At 47.1% G+C, this 17,839-nt stretch overlaps 1 protein-coding gene across 6 annotated transcripts in view; it reads right to left on the bottom strand.

Annotated features, from left to right (window-relative positions):
* SHROOM3 (shroom family member 3) overlaps positions 1 to 17,839 on the bottom strand; it is a 311,495-nt gene that overhangs the window by 9,929 nt on the left and 283,727 nt on the right. For 5 of the 6 annotated variants that reach the window (XM_032632338.1, XM_032632340.1, XM_032632339.1 and 2 more), the window contains 4 exons: positions 15,901 to 15,974; positions 11,331 to 12,125; positions 9,736 to 10,245; positions 7,051 to 7,201 (listed from right to left, as the gene is read on the bottom strand). In XM_032632338.1, coding sequence (XP_032488229.1) covers positions 7,051 to 7,201; positions 9,736 to 10,245; positions 11,331 to 12,125; positions 15,901 to 15,974 — 1,530 coding nt within the window. The remainder of the gene's footprint in view (positions 1 to 7,050; positions 7,202 to 9,735; positions 10,246 to 11,330; positions 12,126 to 15,900; positions 15,975 to 17,839) is intronic. The other variant, XM_032632342.1, reaches the window with a different exon arrangement.

Below are 17,839 nucleotides of genomic sequence, written 5' to 3'. Positions count from 1 at the left end.
TGTTCCCCTGGCGGTCGGGGCCACGTCAAGGGGTGTTTAGAGGTGGCTGTGAGCTCAGTACACATTTAGGCAGCCTATCTGCTGGCGGATGGGGCTGTGTTCCTATCCTGCTGCTTGTTTGGCCTGAGGTGTTCCAGCACTGGAGGCTGCAGACTGCTGGGTAGCACCAGGTCTTGATGCCAAAATGGCAACCTCCCGGAGAGCTCAGGCCGATCATTCTTCTCTTGGAACTCTGCCACCAGTGTCCTTGCTGCCCCCAGTGAGCCACAGCTGACCCCTGCTGCCCAGGAGACCATCTAAGACTCGTAGGTAGATCCAGCCCAGGCTCCTGTGGAGTTACTGCTTTGTTTTGTGTCCCAGTGTACGTGAAACCTTACGTGCACCCTCCAAGTGTGGAGTCTCTGTTTCCCCCAGCCTTGTGGAGCTCCTGCAAACGAGCCCTGCTGGCCTTCAAAGCCAAATGCTCTGGGGGTTCCTCCTCCCGATGCCAGGCCCTCAGGCCGGGGAGCCTAACGTGGGGCTCAGGACTCTCACTCTTACGGGAGAACCTCTGCGATATAATTATTTTCCGGTCTGTGGGTCCCCCCCACAGTGGGTATAGGATTTGATTATGTCGCGAAAGCTCCCCTCCTACCGTGCTGTTGTGGCTGCTTCTGTGTCTCTGAACGTAAAGTATCTTTTTTTTGTAGGTGCCAGTCTTCTTCGCGGATGGCTGTCCAGCAGTTGGTTGTGACTGCAGTGTTTCCGAGAGAGGAGGTGAGCTCACCCTTCTACTCTGCCATCTTCTTCAGAAATGAGGAGCTGATTTAGTTTGGATCCTTGCTGTCTCTTTCCTCACAGCACGTGCTGGCCGCTACCCCCTTGATACGAGGTGTGCAGGTGTGGTGGTCCTTGTGCGCTCCCAGGACAGCGGGGTCACCTGCTGTTTTGGTTTTCAAAGACATCAACAGGGGCAGAAGAACCAGAAGCCTGTCTGTACAGGAGCGGATGTGTACTCTGGGGCTTCAGGGGACAAGGAAGGACAGAATAAGATGAAAATGCCTAGGGGTGATACAGGGAGGTTTCTCTGGGAAGGACCGGAAAACCTGCATCCCACGTTGTGTGACCTATCTATCAAAGCAGAAAGGTTGCGGGGGCCTCACTGCCACTTCAGATAGTCTCTAGCACATTCTCTGTCAGGAGTGGTTCTCATTTCCTCTCGGGAAGGCTTGTGACCAGAAAGTTGTTCAGTCTCTTGGTTCTGGGGGACAGGAATCTCTGACATACAAGAAATGTTATTAAGTTTCTTTAAATTCAACAAAACATCCTCCTCCCTCCCTGAATGACCTCCCTTGTTTTTCCTATGTCTGTTACCACAGTCACTGAGGCCAGGAACTCGGGAGCCAGCCCTCCTCCTTCCTCTCTCCCATGCTCTGTGTCCAATCTGCTACCAGATTCTGTCCCTTTTGCTTCCTTTAAAAAAAAAAAACTAAATCCATCTGTTTCTCACTGCTCCTACCGCAGCTCCCTTAGGCCCGCCTTGTTGCTTCCTGGCCCAGGCGGCTGTAACTCCCTCCCAACTACCCTCTCTTCCTCCCATCTCGCTGCATGCACAGCTTCCCTAAATGTAAATCCACCGCATCTCCCTCCCCGCTGGTAAACCCCCGGGAGAGGGACTGATGGTGGCCAGATGGCGGGAGTCCACGCCAGCCTCTCTCCCCTCCCTCCTACAGCGAACACCCCTGGACCCTGAAGAGGGCTCTGCAAGGTTAGCTGTGGCAGTGCGCCGGGGAGGGGAGCCACGCCTGAAGTACGACCCAGAACAGGGGTGAGTTTCCTGCTTCTCCCCTTTTTATGTTCTGGTTCTGCCCTGGAAATAGCCTCAATGCTGAACTGCACAGAGGGTGTGGCAGCAAAAATGCTGCTTTCTGTGAGATAAAGCAGGTGGGGGAATCCTGTTTCTTCTTCTTCCCTCTCTCCTTCCCCCCCCCCCCCCCCCACGTTTCCCAGCCCTGCCCCACAAAGTGACTCTCCTTGCAGAGTGCATGGTGCAGTGGTGGCACAGGCACTTAACACCCCAAGAGAACACCCTTCTTTCTGTCCAGAGGAACGGGGACAACGACCCCATGGACCGAAGAGTGTGAGGGGAATCAGCAGTATTCTTCTCTACTGAGGATAGTCCCAGCTATGCAGAATGGCACGGCCGTGCAGGCTGCCGTGACACCACAAGAACTTGTCCTATTTCTAGCCAGAGGACCAGGTCAAGGGGCCGCTGGGAGCTGGGAGTGGGGGGGGGGGGGTCAGGTGGAATACTGGACAGGAGAGAGCAGGAAAAGGAGACCCCCTAATTCGGTGTCTGAACTGCCTTAGGTCCGGGCTCACCCTCAAGCTGCACGTGTGCGGGACAGACCCAAAGCAGCACGGCAACGGCTTTGAGAACTGAACTGTGACAGAACAACTCACCCAAGTCCCAGGCTCAGCCCTGAAAGGTGCCGTGTAGGACAGTCACATATAAGATGGCAGAGGCTCTGAAAACTGAATTGACACTGGAACCAACAGCCAGAGGTGGGACAGAACTTGTAGCCTGAACCTAACTAGGCTGCCTGCTAAAACAAAACAAAAAATCATCCTTCTTCAGAGGATTTTCACAGAACCCAGGACTTACACCATAACACCCAAAATGTTCAGGTACAATATTACCCAGCAGGAAAAGAACCAGTAAAATGTGAACAGCTCTCAGGGGAAGACAACCAACAGGTGCTAACCCTGAGATAACCCAAACGGGACGATAAAAGCCTTTAAAATAGCTTTTGTAGCTATGCTCCACGGTGGAAGTGAACACTCTTGAAATGAACAGACAGACACGACAAAAAAAGTGAATGGAAATTTTAGAACTGGAAACTATAATATCTGAAAAATTTTTAAAAATCACTGACAGAATAGAGGCAGGAAAGGCAGTGAAACTGAAGATAGATCAATAGAAATTATCCAATCTGAATGAACTGACAGAAAACATTAAAAAACGTAACAGGACTTCCCTGGTGGCACAGTGGTTAAGAATCCACCTGCCAATGCAGGGGGCACGGGTTCGAGCCCTGGTCCAGGAAGATCCCACCTGCTGCAGAGCAACTAAGCCCGTGCGTCACAACTACTGAGCCCGAGCACCCTAGAGCCCACATGCCACAGCTACTGAAGACTGCGCACTCTAGGGCCTGCGAGCCACAACTACTGAAGCCCGCGTGCCTAGAGCCCGTGCTCCGCAACAAGAGGAGCCACTGCAGTGAGAAGCCCGCACACTGCAATGAAGAATAGCCCCCGCTCGCCGCAACTAGAGAAAGCCCGCGTGCAACAACAAAGACCCAAAGCAGCCAAAATAAATAAATAATCAAAAATAAAAAAGCCCTAAAACAAAAAATGAGCAAAGTTTCAGAGATCTGCAGGACAATATCAAAAGGTCTAACATTTGTGTCACTGGAGTCCCAAAAGGAGGGAAAGAGATTAGCACGTAAAAAAGTATTTGAAGACATACTGGCTAAAAGCATCCTGAATTTAGTGAAAGAAAGACATAAGTTTACAGAATCAAGAAGCTTAGTAAACCCCAACAGGATAAATCAAAGAAAGTTAGGCCCATACATATCATAACCAAACTGTTGAAAATCAAAGATAAAAAATTTGAAAGCAGCCAGAGGAAAGCAACACATTGCATATAGGAGGAACAAGTATTCAACGGCTGTGCGTTTCTCATCAGAAACCATGAAAGCAAGAAGAAATGGGACATTTTTGAAGTGCTAAAAGAAAAAGAATAGTCAACCCAGAATTCCATATCTAGTAAAAATGCTTTAGAAATGACAACAGAATACAGACATTCTTAGATGAAGGAAAACTAAAAGAATCTGTCACCAGCAGACAAATGCTTCAAAAAAGAAATGCTAAAGGAAGTTCTTCAGGCTGAAAAGCAGACAGACCAGAGGAAAACTTTAAGAATAAAGCAAAAGCGACGGAAACAGGCAGCTGAGAACCATGTGGGTCACTAATGATCTTGTGGGGAAAGCCAGTTCTGAGGAATAACAGATTTTTTTGCCTTTTGAAATATTCCACTAAGTCTCTAAGCCAAAGCCTTTTGGCCTTCAGAACAGAGAATCATGAGATCTGGTGAGGCAGATTTTTGCCAATAGATATGGCAGGTTTAGCCAAAGAATTGAAAGCCCTAAGTATTAAACTGTCTTTAGATTTTTATGTATGTCAGAAGTTCAGAGAGTGATTGTTTTATATTTTAAGTAATACTTATATTTACTTGGAATATTACAATTCATCATCTAGGATATATAAATAAAAAGTATATTAAAGTAGAACTGATTGGAAATGCTAGTTTCAAAATATTAATAAATCAGGATTCTAGTTTCCATGCACTCTTAGTTTCACGCGTAGAAATACATCTTAGGTTTACTAACTTTAAACCTTAGGCAACAAATTATTACTTTGCAGAAGTTGGTAGAAGGCTACACTCTGCCTTAGAACCATCTTGTCCAAGCATCACGTTTTAAAACCATCCTTAGGGAACATAAACCTTGTTATATACTGGGAAGAGAACTGCATTTTCAACTTCACACTGAATATATTAATAGATGCCTTCAACGACATCAATTAAAGCCTGCATATTTTCTCTCTTTCCAGATCAGATATGTAAATGCAAGTGACACACAAATTCTATTACACGTTAATAAACCTGTAGTTGCTTAAAACAAAAAAATCTCATAGGGTTCTCCACTACCACACGGTAAAATCCAAACTCTTTGGCATTTCAGACAAAGCCCCACGTGACCTCCATGACCTGCCCCCGTGGATCCCCCCAGCCTTGTCTCCTGCCATTCATGGCCTTTCTTTGTTATTCTCTAAATTTGGTAATTTCTAATTTAATCATGAGACTTTATTTTATAATGCATTCCCAAATAACAGACCTCCTGGCAGTATCTTTCTTCAATACGTATGCGCTCTCCATGTTTTTTCACACAACTACCTCTTCTCCCACGCTGTTCCCTTTGTCTTGAGTGTCCCCTCCTTCTCTTCTTGTCCTGGCTCACTCTGATTACTTCAGCGTAAAATGTGACAATATTGGCATCAGAGCAGTTTTGTGTAAAGAAGCTAATAAGGCACTAAGTAAAAAAAACCATAGCCCACATCCGGGATTAAGAAATGCTTGACAAATGGTACCTACTGTCATTTCCTGTGAGGACTAATCCTCTTATTCCTTCGTGTTCTCAGGCTAAAAATACTTCTTGCCACATAATCCTCAGAGTGAGAGGGTGATAATAAAGTGATGAAAAAGCAGTTAAAAAGTAAAATTAAGATGGGGAGGAAAAAGCAACAAGTAGTTTGCCACACTGCTACTGTAGAGCAGGGTATGTCTACGTGCAAAAAAACAAAACAACAAAAAACTGTAAAATGTTCAGTTAAAGATGCCCTGGCAGGGCTTCCCTGGTGGCGCAGTGGTTGAGGGTCTGCCTGCCGACGCAGGGGACACGGGTTCGTGCCCCGGTCCGGGAAGAGCCCACATGCCGCGGAGCGGCTGGGCCCGTGAGCCATGGCCACTGAGCCTGCGCGTCCGGAGCCTGTGCTCCGCAACGGGAGAGGCCACAGCAGTGAGAGGCCCGTGTACCGCAAAAAAAAAAAAAAAAGATGTCCTGGCAACTTAGTACTTACAATGGTGTTTATTATAGCTCCCTCTTTGGGATAAATGTAGACAGACTATAGCAAGGTGGTTTTCCCCCCCAATCCCATTAAGTGGGAGACAGGAGGCGTGCTATGAAGCAGGCGTGTACATGGGGAAATTGGGCTGGGAGAGCATGCGTTACGAACAGCAGCTGCATTGTATCAGCATGTCAGCCATGCACCGTGAGCCCAACGAGGCTGGGACTGTAGAAGGGAGAAGAATACCACTGACGGAGGTGCTTCTAAAATCCTTCAATCCTCCTGTCCCATTGCTCCCTGCTCCCACAGTCTATATCCTGTGGTCTCATTCCAACACATAAACAAGAGAGCTTAGGACACATATTATAGAACAAACAAAACAGAATCACGTAAGAAAGTTTCTCCTGGAATTGGCACCACTGAGAAGCCCTTACATTCCCAGCTCAGCATCAGGCAAGCTTTAACAGAGTCCTTTCCTTTTCAGCATGCAGGCCTGAGTTGTATGCAGAGCTGTGAGCACAGTGGCAGGCAACCCATCTGGGGCTGTAGGGAAAGCAGCCGGGCAAGAACTTTCTCCCCTTTGGGCACAGCCAGGCTTAGATCTCCATGGCGTATGATCATTCTTAAAATGCTTTACATTTAAAATTTCTGTAGGAGCAGCAAATGCTAACAACTAAGTTCCAATACTGTGCTTTCAAGCCGTTTATTGAGGTATGACAAAGAGAGTTGGAAAATCTAAAGAGGAACACTTCCTTTTCTTGGAAGTGTCTTTTGACAATCGGTCTCTCTTTCCTTAGAGTTTCTAGGTTTTCTAGTTTTCCTTTTGACCATGAAACATAAAAGTTATGCAGACCACTGACATTGGCTGGTCAGCTGCTTAGAACGGTGTTGGGGTCTCTGTGTTAGACCAGGAAGCAGCTATGTGACTTGTAGGAAATACCTTAAGCCCTCTAACCTTCACTTTTGTCATTTGTAAAAACAAAAATAACAGGAGAGCTGTGAGGCAATTGCTCCAAGTGCCCTGCAAGTCGAGAATCTCGTGATGGTCTGGCGAGGTTGGTGATGTGACAGGCCTTTTCCCCTCCTGCTGTAAGGGGCCAATAACCCTGCTAGGACCTCGACTATCTTTCTGGGGGGAGTAGAACAAAGGCCCCCATTTCTTTTTTTTTTTTTTGCAGTACGCGGACCTCTCACTGTTGCGGCCTCTCCCGTTGCGGAGCACAGGCTCCCGACGCGCAGGCTCAGCGGCCATGGCTCACGGGCCCAGCCGCTCCGCGGCACGTGGGATCCTCCCGGACCGGGGCACGAACCCGCGTCCCCTGCATCGGCAGGCGGACTCCCAACCACTGCGCCACCAGGGAAGCCCCCCATTTCTTTCCTTACCTTCTTTTCGTTGATGTCTGCCGGCTCCTCTTCCTCATTCACCTCCTCTGGCATAGCTTTGATTTTGTTCAGAAGCTCGGCCTTGGGAGCAGACACGCTGTAGTAGACAGGACAGTTGACCAACATGCCCGCTGCTTCCTTGTCTTCACTCCTGGGTCAGAAAGAACAAAAAGTACAGCCACACGCAGCTTAATTTCACCATACGTTTGTCCATTCGGAAATGTGTAAAAAAATTATATTCAGTATCTTCCCAGAAGTGAGGATGGACTAATAGGTATTTACTAGTGACTGCCTACTAACGTGTGGGGCTCTTGAAGCCAGCATACTCGGGATGGAAAACCACCAAGGGCAATATTGGGAAGGGGAGTGGGAGTCAGGACTACGGACATTTAACCTCTCTGCATGTTTCTCCTTTTGTGATAGATAGAATGATACTGACTCCCTGTTTCACAGAAAGACAACAGGGAGCCTCGACTTAGTCACTGTGAAAGCCTTTTCAAGGTGCTGCCCAAGTCTCAGGTTTTAGGTTAATTACTTCCTACTCTTCCATGTTACCCATAATGTTTCTGACGTCTACTATAATTGTTGCTTGCACACCTACCAGTTCTCCTTTTCATGTAAGCCTGAGGCTCTATGTAAGCATGGAACTTGGAGCTTGCTGGTCAACAGTGAACGGATACAAGAGGTAAAATCTACTCACTGATTACACGGCAGGGGGGATTTCAAGGCTGGAGAACAAACTAGAAGTTGGGAACCTGAATAACTATGCTCTTTGTTTTACTATAGTCAAGCTGCCTTTCATACTCTATAGGTAAAGCCCTACTCACTGAATAAATGACTCTATGGACATAATTAGGTTCTCTAGGAGAGGTAGTCTTGTGACATTGTTTAACATCTAGACCATCATTTTACTATGGAATAAAGAGCCACCAAAAAGGTGTTTTTACTAGTTTCCCGCTTGCTGGGGTTATTCCTCTAAACAATACAGTCATATTAACCCAGTTAATTGAAAAGATGGGGAAAAGGTCTTCTGATATAGTCCCCCCCCACCCCGACATATATTCACTGCCTCACAAATAGGCTTCTTGGACATCTATCTGATTAAACCTCACAGTGGCTATTGGCGCAGTCTCCTGTACAACAAGGACAATGCTCATTTTTACCAGAAGATGGCGATGCCATCCTTTTGCAATTCCTTAGGAAGCTCTCAGTGCTGCAAAAGCTACATGACCATTTCACTTCTAAACCTATGTTCTCATGGATAATGCCAGGAAATGCTTTTCTAAGCATGTACTTGTAAATTACTTTGGGCTTCCCATAGCGATTGACTGGAGGACAACCACCCGTGGTGAACCGACTGGCACATCCACAGAAACTCATCTGTGGGTCCCTCGCATACCCAGTGGATTGCCTTGCACATTGTAGGTGCTTAAGAAGTGTTTGCTAAACACATGACCCTGGATAAGTCACTTCTCCTCAATTAGTCTCTGTTTGCCACATCTGAAAAAGGAGGGGCTGGACAAGGTGACTGCTGAGGGCTTGTATCAGGAGAGCCTCCGATAACCTATCAGATAGCCTGTAAGTACCACGCAGTTCTTTCCTTTCTCCCCTCCCCTGTGTTCCTGTTAGTAATTTAGCGAGAATCAGTTGGAAATTTCTAAAATGCAAGCCCAAATTCAGATGGAATGCTCTCCGCTTTTATGTAGTCTGGAAGCCACTAACTGGAGCTCCGGACTGTTGATCCATATAGTTTTCATTGAAAATTTAAAAGAAAATAAAAACCATTCTAAATCTCTCCCACAGTAGTCCCTTAAGGAAATCAAACATGCAAGAAAATACTGCAATAACCCGGGAGTAATCAAAAGGAGGAAAAATACAGACTGCTCACGTTCCTCTCACCAGCTGTGGGCAGGCGCTGGGATGCACGTTACAGGACAGGGAACGCGCTGCTCAGGGAGCTTCGGGTGCAGGCCCACGGCTGAACAAGACCATGGGCGCACTCCTGTTCAGCCCCTTCCTGATGTTCAGGATGTGAGCAGACGCCCACCCTACCTCTTCAAAGGTGAATGTCAGCGGAGTAAGTCAATCTGTTTCTCTAGGCTGTCACGCTTTTTACAAGACCATGTTCACCTCGGCCGAGGGGAGGCCCCTGTGTGCTCACCACTTCCACCTGCCCCTCCCTCAGCACTAACCCATGTGGGGCTCTGTAAGGGCAACTCTGGCAGAATGGGCAGCTGCACGTGTGCTGAGTTTTTAGGGGCACTGTATAAGCACTGAGAGCGCGCAGACACCATCACTCACATGTGCTATGACTTCAGCTGGGCGTGGTTCTCATTCCTCTCTGCTTCAGTTTCCTCATTTGTAAAATGGAGATAAAATCAGTAGCTATCTCAGAAGGTTCTCACGAACATTAAATGAGATAATGCTTACATAAAGAATATGATGCTTGACGCAGAGAACGTGAACGATAGGTTATAAACTAATTACTATTACTATTACTACTTGTTGCTGGGCAAACAACTCAAGGTAGGTCAGAGCCATTCCCCTAAGGCTGAGATGGAATGTCAGTCTGGGGTCAGGATCTTTGGAAGCGGGAAAACCTCAGATGAGCAGTTCTAGACTTATCATCACCCCCATGGAAGGAGTTCAATTTTAAGTCTCTTTGGGTCATGACCAGGGACTTACCTCTTAGCTTCACATCCTGGGAAGCTGACAGTTCTCTGCATGGCCTTCCTCTTTATGCTGTTTTCCTTCAGCAGATTAGCATCTCGTGGAAACAAACCTTCCATCAGGTCCATAGTTGTCTTCATTCTGGAGTCTGGATCCAAAATGTCTGCCAGAGATTTGTCTTGGTGGACAATTTCCTTGGCCAGAGTCTCTGTTCTCATGTCTTCTGAGGTCTTCTGAGGGCCAGAACTGACATTCTCTTCTAAACTTTGAGTCCCACTGACTTGGTCGTGGCTGAGGCTTTGGGTCTGGATGGAAGGTGGCTGCCCTGGGCTTGGCTGCTTGCTAAGAGACCCGGCAGGCTGGGGCGGAGCACCGGTGGTGGAGGGTGGGTTGGTCTCATTGGCCTCTGAACTCTTGATGGAAGTTTGGGATCTGGAAGCCAGTATCTGACTATCAACCAAATGGGCTGCACCAGGGCTGGGCCTTTCCTTGGCAACTGTCACCTTGGCAAGTTTGCCGGAGCTGCTAGGGGTATTAAAAGAGAGTGGTTAAGAGAAGAGTCAGCAGGAGGGTGAAGGAAGGCAGGGAGACGTTTGCACATGAGGGCTGCAGCTTCCCACACACATCAGGAGTTTCTGGGGTTGTTATTCCCCACAAACGGCAGGGTTCAAAAGGGCCTTCAATTAAGTCCACTAGCTGGTCACAGGGAGGTTGTGTGACTTTTTAAGGCTGGAGAACAAACTAGAAGTTGGGATAGATGTAGCAGGTAGATGTAGCAGGTAGATGTAGCAGGAATTCAGTTTTGGTGAATGTTGTTCTCTGATTCTTATCAAAGTGAACAGAGGGTAGTGAAAGGGAACAGGTGGTGTTTAGGGGAAGTTACGACAAGGGTGCTATCAGACAATGTATTTTAGTGCTGTCCTAGGGAGTATGTGTTGGGAAATGCCTCTTCCTCATTCTCCTGGCTTCCAAGCAAAGGTCTTCCCTAAACGTTAATGACCTTCAGCCTTACTTTTTATTCCTTCCTATGGACAGAGAGAGTGACTCTGCAAAGAGAAGCTGACCATAGCCCATTCCTAGTCCAGCCTCTTTAGAGAGTAAGGTTACCTCCAGGCTTGCTCTTGCGTGTTCACACGTGTGCTTGCTGTGTGTGTGTCTTGCACAGCCTGTGACTAGGCGGGCATCCCTGTTTAATTTGGGGCTCAGTATTAGGAGGCCCACTTATACTCAGATAGGAGCCATATTCTCCAGGATCAGCTCTCTCAGTACTAAAAGTGATTTTTTTTTGTCTTCTGAATGCCTTTTTCTTTTGCCTTATTTCTTAACGGGTTCAGAACTCTGGGCAGGGAAGAGGGATGCTGTTTATTTGGACTCTTTGAACCTGCCACATCCACAGAAATGAACCTCACCTCGGCGCCCAAGGACTACTAAAATGACGACCACCAAGGTCAACAAATGGAACAGCTGTGCCAGTGTCGTGAGCTGGGCTCCTGTTAAAAAACCTCCACAGGGCTCTCCAGTGGCCAGCACAGGCAGCTCTGGGAAGCGTGGAGTGTGGAAATCTCTTCCTGGGGAGGGAGACCCTTAACTTGGCGGAGGGCTGCTCTCACCTGGCGTGGGGCTCCCGGTAGTCCTCGCTGTCCCACTGCTCCGCGCACACAGCTTCAGGGGGAGGCGGAGGGAAGCGGTCCAGGTTCTGGGCCGGGGCTTCCCAGCTGGGCGGGGGCGGCGCTTCGCAGGCGGGGCCGGAAGAGGCGGTGGAGCGTAGGTCCCTGTCAAACACCTGGTCGTCGTTGTCCTCCAGAGGCGGCAGGGAGGCCAGCGGGGCCGACCCAGAGATCCGGAGGGAGACCCTGCCCAGAGTGCCCGGGGCCCCGAGGGGCGTGTCCGGGTCTGAAGTGCTGCTCGGGCTGGGGAGGGCCTGCGGCTTGGGGTAGTGCTTGGGGCTCGCGCACCCAGGCGATGTGCCGTCCTCCGGGAGGCTGTCCTCTCGGACCGCGTGGGCCCTCTTCACCCAGGGCGGGGAGGGCCGCGTCCCTGCTCCCTCCTCCTTCCTGCGCTCGGGGCTGGGAGGCTGGGCCGGCCAGTGGCCGCCATTTTTGGGGGTCCCGGCTGGGGTGCAGGGCTGGGCGGCGGCGGCCTGTGAGCAGTAGCTCAAGGGGCCAGAGGCAGGCAGGGCTGAGCTCGGCGGTGCAGCCCTGGTGTCCGGGAGATGCCCTTGCGCTCCTGAGGGCAGGGGCCGGGGGCAAGGCGTTCTGCTGGCCTGCCTTGGAGGGTCCAGCGGTCCCAGACCCCTGCCGGGAATGGAGGCACCACCACCTGCTTTGCAGCCCGAAACCCCGCAACGAGGGCTGGGATGGTGTTGGAGCAACAACATCTCTTCACGGCTGGAACAGCTGAATGGCCTGGAGTGGGATACAGACACATAGGTTAGCTCTGAAGAAAAGGGGCAAACACTGAGCCCAAGGTGCATTTCATGGACGGGAAAAGCATTTGATGGGGAGAAGGAAGCCCGAAGAAGCTGCACACTGTCTTCCCTTGGCTGCTCATACAAAGAACCAAGTTTAAATGAGATGCCAAGTAGGCATAAACTCCTGCAGGAAAATGTCACACGGCAAGCCTGGGGTCACAAGGCATTTCTTTTTATTAACCCTCTCATCACCCCACCTACCTCCCCCCATGCAAGGCAGCTTTTGAGGACAGGCTTCAGGATATAAAAGGCAGGAGCAGGTATGTTTCTTCTGCTCCTTTTAGGACTAGTTTGGGAACCAGCTCCTGACTCTGGGGAAAAGAATGCTGCCTCATTCTCCACAGGTGTGAGCCCCACGGGGGAGGTCTGTTTGGAAAGTATTTGCGTGGGCTGCAGAATCTGAAGGGTTTATTTACAACTTTCTCTTAGTCTCCCAGTGTTTTCATTTCTTAAAACGGAAAGTAAGAAGGAAAGGGAGAGTCTCACCTAAGGAGCTAATAAGCAGTTACCTCTGGAGAAAGAGACTGACCATAACGAGCAAATAGGGTGCATGGCCGTTTAAACAGCTGTCCTCTAGTCTCTTAAGGAAAAACCCAACAATTTCCAATACGTTTGTTAACGTGTTTGAAAGGAAAAAAAAGGAGAACAAAAACAAAGAAAACACGTCTCTAGCACTGCCTGCCTGCCATGCAAGAGTTAATGTGAGGATAGGGGCTTCCCTGGTGGCACAGTGGTTGAGAGTACGCCTGCCGATACAGGGGACACGGGTTCGTGCCCCGGTCTGGGAAGATCCCATGTGCCGCGGAGCGGCTGGGCCCGTGAGCCATGGCCGCTGAGCCTGCGCGTCCGGAGCCTGTGCTCCGCAACGGGAGAAGCCACAACAGTGAGAGGCCCGCGTACCGCAAAAAAAAGAAAAAAGAAAAAAAAAAAAGGGGGGAGACATCACTAAAACACACAATAAAATAATATTTATCTTTTAAAGATGTAGCCCAAATAAACTTTGATATAACATTTTTAGTTTATGTTTAATCTTCCTAGTTTACAGGAACCATACTGTAAAAAACTATATTTTTGAAGGTAATAGTTGAGTTAAATGCTTAGTTTGGTTGAGAATACTTCTTCCTGGTAATTGTTTTCCAAGAATAAAGACTAGTATCATAAAGATTTTATTTCAGTCTCTTTTACAATAGAGTGTGAGAGACAAGCATCTATTGACATGTATCCAGGAATCAAGTTTGATTAGTCTCATGTTTTTCCTTCATAGCATTTTTTAATGTGGTTTAAAAAAACCCCACATAACATAAAATTAACTACTTTAAATTCATTTTAATGTTAAATTTTAAAACGTTCAGTTCAGTAGTGTTAAATACACCAATACTGTTGCAGAACAGATCTCCAGAACATTTTCATCTTGCAAATCTGAAACTATATACCTATTAAGCAACAACTCTTCTTTTGCCACTCCCCTGGCCCTTGTAACCACCATTCTACTTCTCTATAAATTCGACTACTTTAGATACCATACAAGGGGAATCATAAGGTATTTATGACTGGCTTATTTCACTTAGCATAATGTCCTCGAGGTACATTCAGGCTGTAGCATGTGACAGCATTTCCTTCCTTTTAAAGGCTGAATAATATTCCACTGTACGCATATACCACATTTTGTTTATCCACTCATCCATCTGTGGACATTTGGGTTGCTTCCACCTCTTTGCTATTGTGAATAGTGCTGCCTCGAACATGGGTACGAAAATCTCTCTTCAAGACACTGCTTTCAATTCTTTGGATTTATACTCAGAAGTGGGATTGCTGGGTCATATGGTAGATTTTTAATTTCTTGAGGAACCTCTATACTGTTTCCGTAGCAGTTATACCATTTTGTAACCCTACCAAGGGTGCACAGGGGTTCCAATTTCTCCGCATCCTCACCAACACTTGTTCTTTTATGTTTTCTCGATCGTAGCCATTCTAATGAGTGTGGTTTTGACTTGCGTTTCTCTGATGATTAGTGATGTGCAGTATCTTTTCATGGGCCTGTTGGCCATTTGGAGAAATGTCTGTTCAAGTCCTTTTTGGAATCCAGCAATTTTATTTTTTGTGGTTGAATTTAGTTTCACCTTAGACTTCAGACCAGCTCTCTCTCTTTTTTTTTTTTTTTTGTGGTACGCGGGCCTCTCGCTGTTGTGGCCTCTCCCGTTGCGGAGCACAGGCTCCAGACGCGCAGGCTCAGCGGCCATGGCTCACGGGCCCAGCCGCTCCGCAGCATGTGGTATCTTCCCGGACCGGGGCACGAACCTGTGTCCCCTGCATCGGCAGGCGGACTCTCAACCACTGCGCCGCCAGGGAAGCCCTGCCATGCGTTCTTATACCACCATTTGTTTGTGCTCTTATTTCCTCCCGACCCCTACAAGTGGACTCCATTATATAAATTTCTAAGTTCACGTCACTCTTTTTTTTTGTTTTTTTGCGGTACGCGGACCTCTCACCGCCGCGGCCTCTCCCGCCATGGAGCACAGGCTCCGGACACGCAGGGTCAGCGGCCATGGCTCACGGGCCCAGCCACTCCCCAACATGTGGGATCTTCCCGGACCAGGGCACGAACCCGTGTCCCCTGCATCGGCAGGCGGACTCTCAACCACTGCGCCACCAGGGAAGCCCCAGACCAGCTCTCCTTTGGCAGAGCTCTAGTTCACTGTTAGTCTTCCCTTGTCTCTAGCTTTGAATTAATGCAGCCAAACTAAAGTCCTCAGCCTCACCTTGACCGCTTCACATTAGGCACAGCTCCAGGAGCAAGACCCACTACAGAAGGCTGCTCTTGGCAGTGAAGGAGGTACCCTAACACCCACTTCCTGACCATGCTGGCAGTATTGGGTTGAGCTATCGAGAAGGTGAATGCCAGAAAAAGAGAGAAACAATGATTGAATGAAACAGTAAAAATTAAGGAACTGGCTTGAAAAAAACATGGACGGTAGCAGGGAGGGTTTAAATGTATTAACGTTAGTAATAACAGATGACAGTAGCTAGTCCTATAATGCTGCATTAAAACTACACACAGGCATGTGGTTCAGAGGAAACTCTCTTTGGAAATTTCTACTTCTTAAGCTCCAAGTGAATAGTTTAAAGATTCTAATTCCGAAAAATTGTCCATTATACTTTTTCTACCCAGGAGAAATGATTTTGATGGCAACTTTTAAAACATGAATTTCCTGCTATTTTCTAAGTGCCTAAAATAATGACTTTAGAGCTTTATTTTTTACTTCAGGTGATTCCTGCAAGTTTGTCTTGTTCTGCGAAGGCTGTTCGTGACGCTCATTCTTTTCTTCCCCTAGTGCTTTATTCAGCAGACCTGATCCTCTGGGTCAGAGCCAGAAGAGATCAGCCACGTTTAAGAGAGGCCCCACGTGTGAGAGCCAGAGGATATCCTTGAGAAGAGCATATCCATCAACTATTCTGATGCCAGACTTACTGGAAGTCAACCATTGCTTCAATAGCACACATTCAAAACCTATTTTGAATAGTATCATTCTTAGAGAAAGTCATCTATAAATAAAAAAGAAAGCTCCCCATGGCCTAGACAAACTGAAGAGGTGGCACATGACACTATGAAACATCATAATATCACACTCGATTTCTGGTAGAGAGGAACAGAAGCATTTAACTCCAGCAGCATTCATAAGGTAGAGGGCATCATAAATACAGATACATACCCGGATGCTGGGCCAGCCAAATAACATGGATCCTTCACAAGACCAAAGCCATTGTTTTCCCCCAAAAGCACATCCTTAAAACACAAGAGGCACAGCGTTATTACCAACAGACGGGTATTTAAATTTACCAAGGGGGTGGAGGCATAAAGGAGAAGGGACATTTATTGGAGGTCCACTATTTATTATCAGGCATTGTGGTGGTACTCTTACATACTAACCCATTTCATCCGCAAAGCCCAGGAAGTACTGTTAATCCCACTGCACTGATGAGGACACAGGCCCCAAGAGGTTAACTTCCCCAAGGTCACAAGTGGCAGAACCTCAGTCTACCTCACCGGGTGCCTCTCCTAACAAAGACATTTTCTCAACAATAACAATTCTCTCCGGACTTCAGACAACTCCTATACTTGAAATATAATGATGAAATTAAATCAAAGGGCCAAGCTTTCAAAACAGCAATAGGGAAATATGGGAGATGACAGGAAGAGGAGAGTTTACTGAATTCAGCAAAATCTCAAGAATTAGATATGAATCTGGCTTGTAATCAGGTTGAAATACGTTCTCTCTGGGAAAAACACCCCACCCACATGTAACGTCAGTGACTCTGGGGACACTTCAAGGGTAGTCATTATTTGTTTTTGTTTTAAATAAGGGTATATATTAGTTTCCTGAAAGGGTTGTAGGTCAGTTTTTGTTAGCGTAAAATCAGTTCATATGTACAAGTTGATAAAACTCTCAATTATTTATGATAATAGGAGACAGGGAGAAAACAGGAAAATTAAATCCACATGGAATCACTGAACTTAATTTCAACAATTTATTTCACCATTTATTCTGTCCAAAGGGCCGACTGCTTTTCACCACCCCACCCCACTCTCTCTCTCTCTTTCTTTTTTTCCCCCCCAATCATTGGGAGAGGTACTAAGAAGCAATGAAAAGAGCCAAAGGTGGGTGGGAGAAGGTCCAAAGGAGAAACAACCCTGAATATTATTAGTAACTGCAGCTTCCCCCTACTCGGCATTTACTGTGTGCTGGACACTCAGCCAAGCTCCTTAAAATCCTCAAATGATGTGCCTGGAGCTGTGTTAGGCACCTGACATTTCTTCTGTAATTTAATCTATAACAATGGGGAGAGGGGAGGTAACTGCAGCTCAGAGAGGATAAGTATCTTACCCACAATTAAGTAAGCAGCTAGGATTCAAACCATGATTTCCTCAAAGCCTAAGGTCGATCTTTGGAATCTTAAGTTGAATGGTGGCCAAGCTGGATACAATCAGATGTCAGTGCTTTGAGAAAAAGGAATTCCATGTGTCCCTGATTTGCTCAAATATCACTAGAGGGAATGGGAATTCCTACTCTCTGCAAAACCCTATGGTCCCTTTATAACCAACAAGGACCTACTGTATATATAGCACAGGGAACTCTGCTCCATATTCGGTAATAACCTGAATGGGAAAAGAACTTGAAAAAGAACAGATACATGTATAACTGAATCACTTTGCTGTACACCTGAAATTAACACAACACTGTTGATCAACTATACTCCAATATAAGATAAAAAGTTAAAAAAAAAAAGTCTTTCCCCACTCCACCCCCTCTGTTGACATGAATGTTCACCTTCGCCAATAATTAACTGGAAAAGCCTATCTAGGTCCCCTTAAAGCTCCTAACCTAGTTAACGTTCAAATATATATTTCTACTCTATTATTTCCTTTGAATTACAGTATGAGCTTGATGTTTCTGTGGGTGTATATAAAATAAAAGAACTCAGACCCAGCAATAGGCCACTGAGAGAACTCTACATCTCCTGTCAATGGAGATACCGTTTGCACAGAAGGAAAATGCCTTCCCGACCTAGCAGAAAGCCCAAGGAGGATACATTCCTGTTGCATTTATTTGCTTAGACTGGGCACGTATGCACTTTCAAAGAAGACCTGAT

This window comes from Phocoena sinus, chromosome 5 (genome assembly GCF_008692025.1).
Source record: "Phocoena sinus isolate mPhoSin1 chromosome 5, mPhoSin1.pri, whole genome shotgun sequence".
NCBI lineage: Eukaryota > Metazoa > Chordata > Mammalia > Artiodactyla > Phocoenidae > Phocoena > Phocoena sinus.
This window is presented reverse-complemented; position numbering and strand designations above follow the sequence as displayed.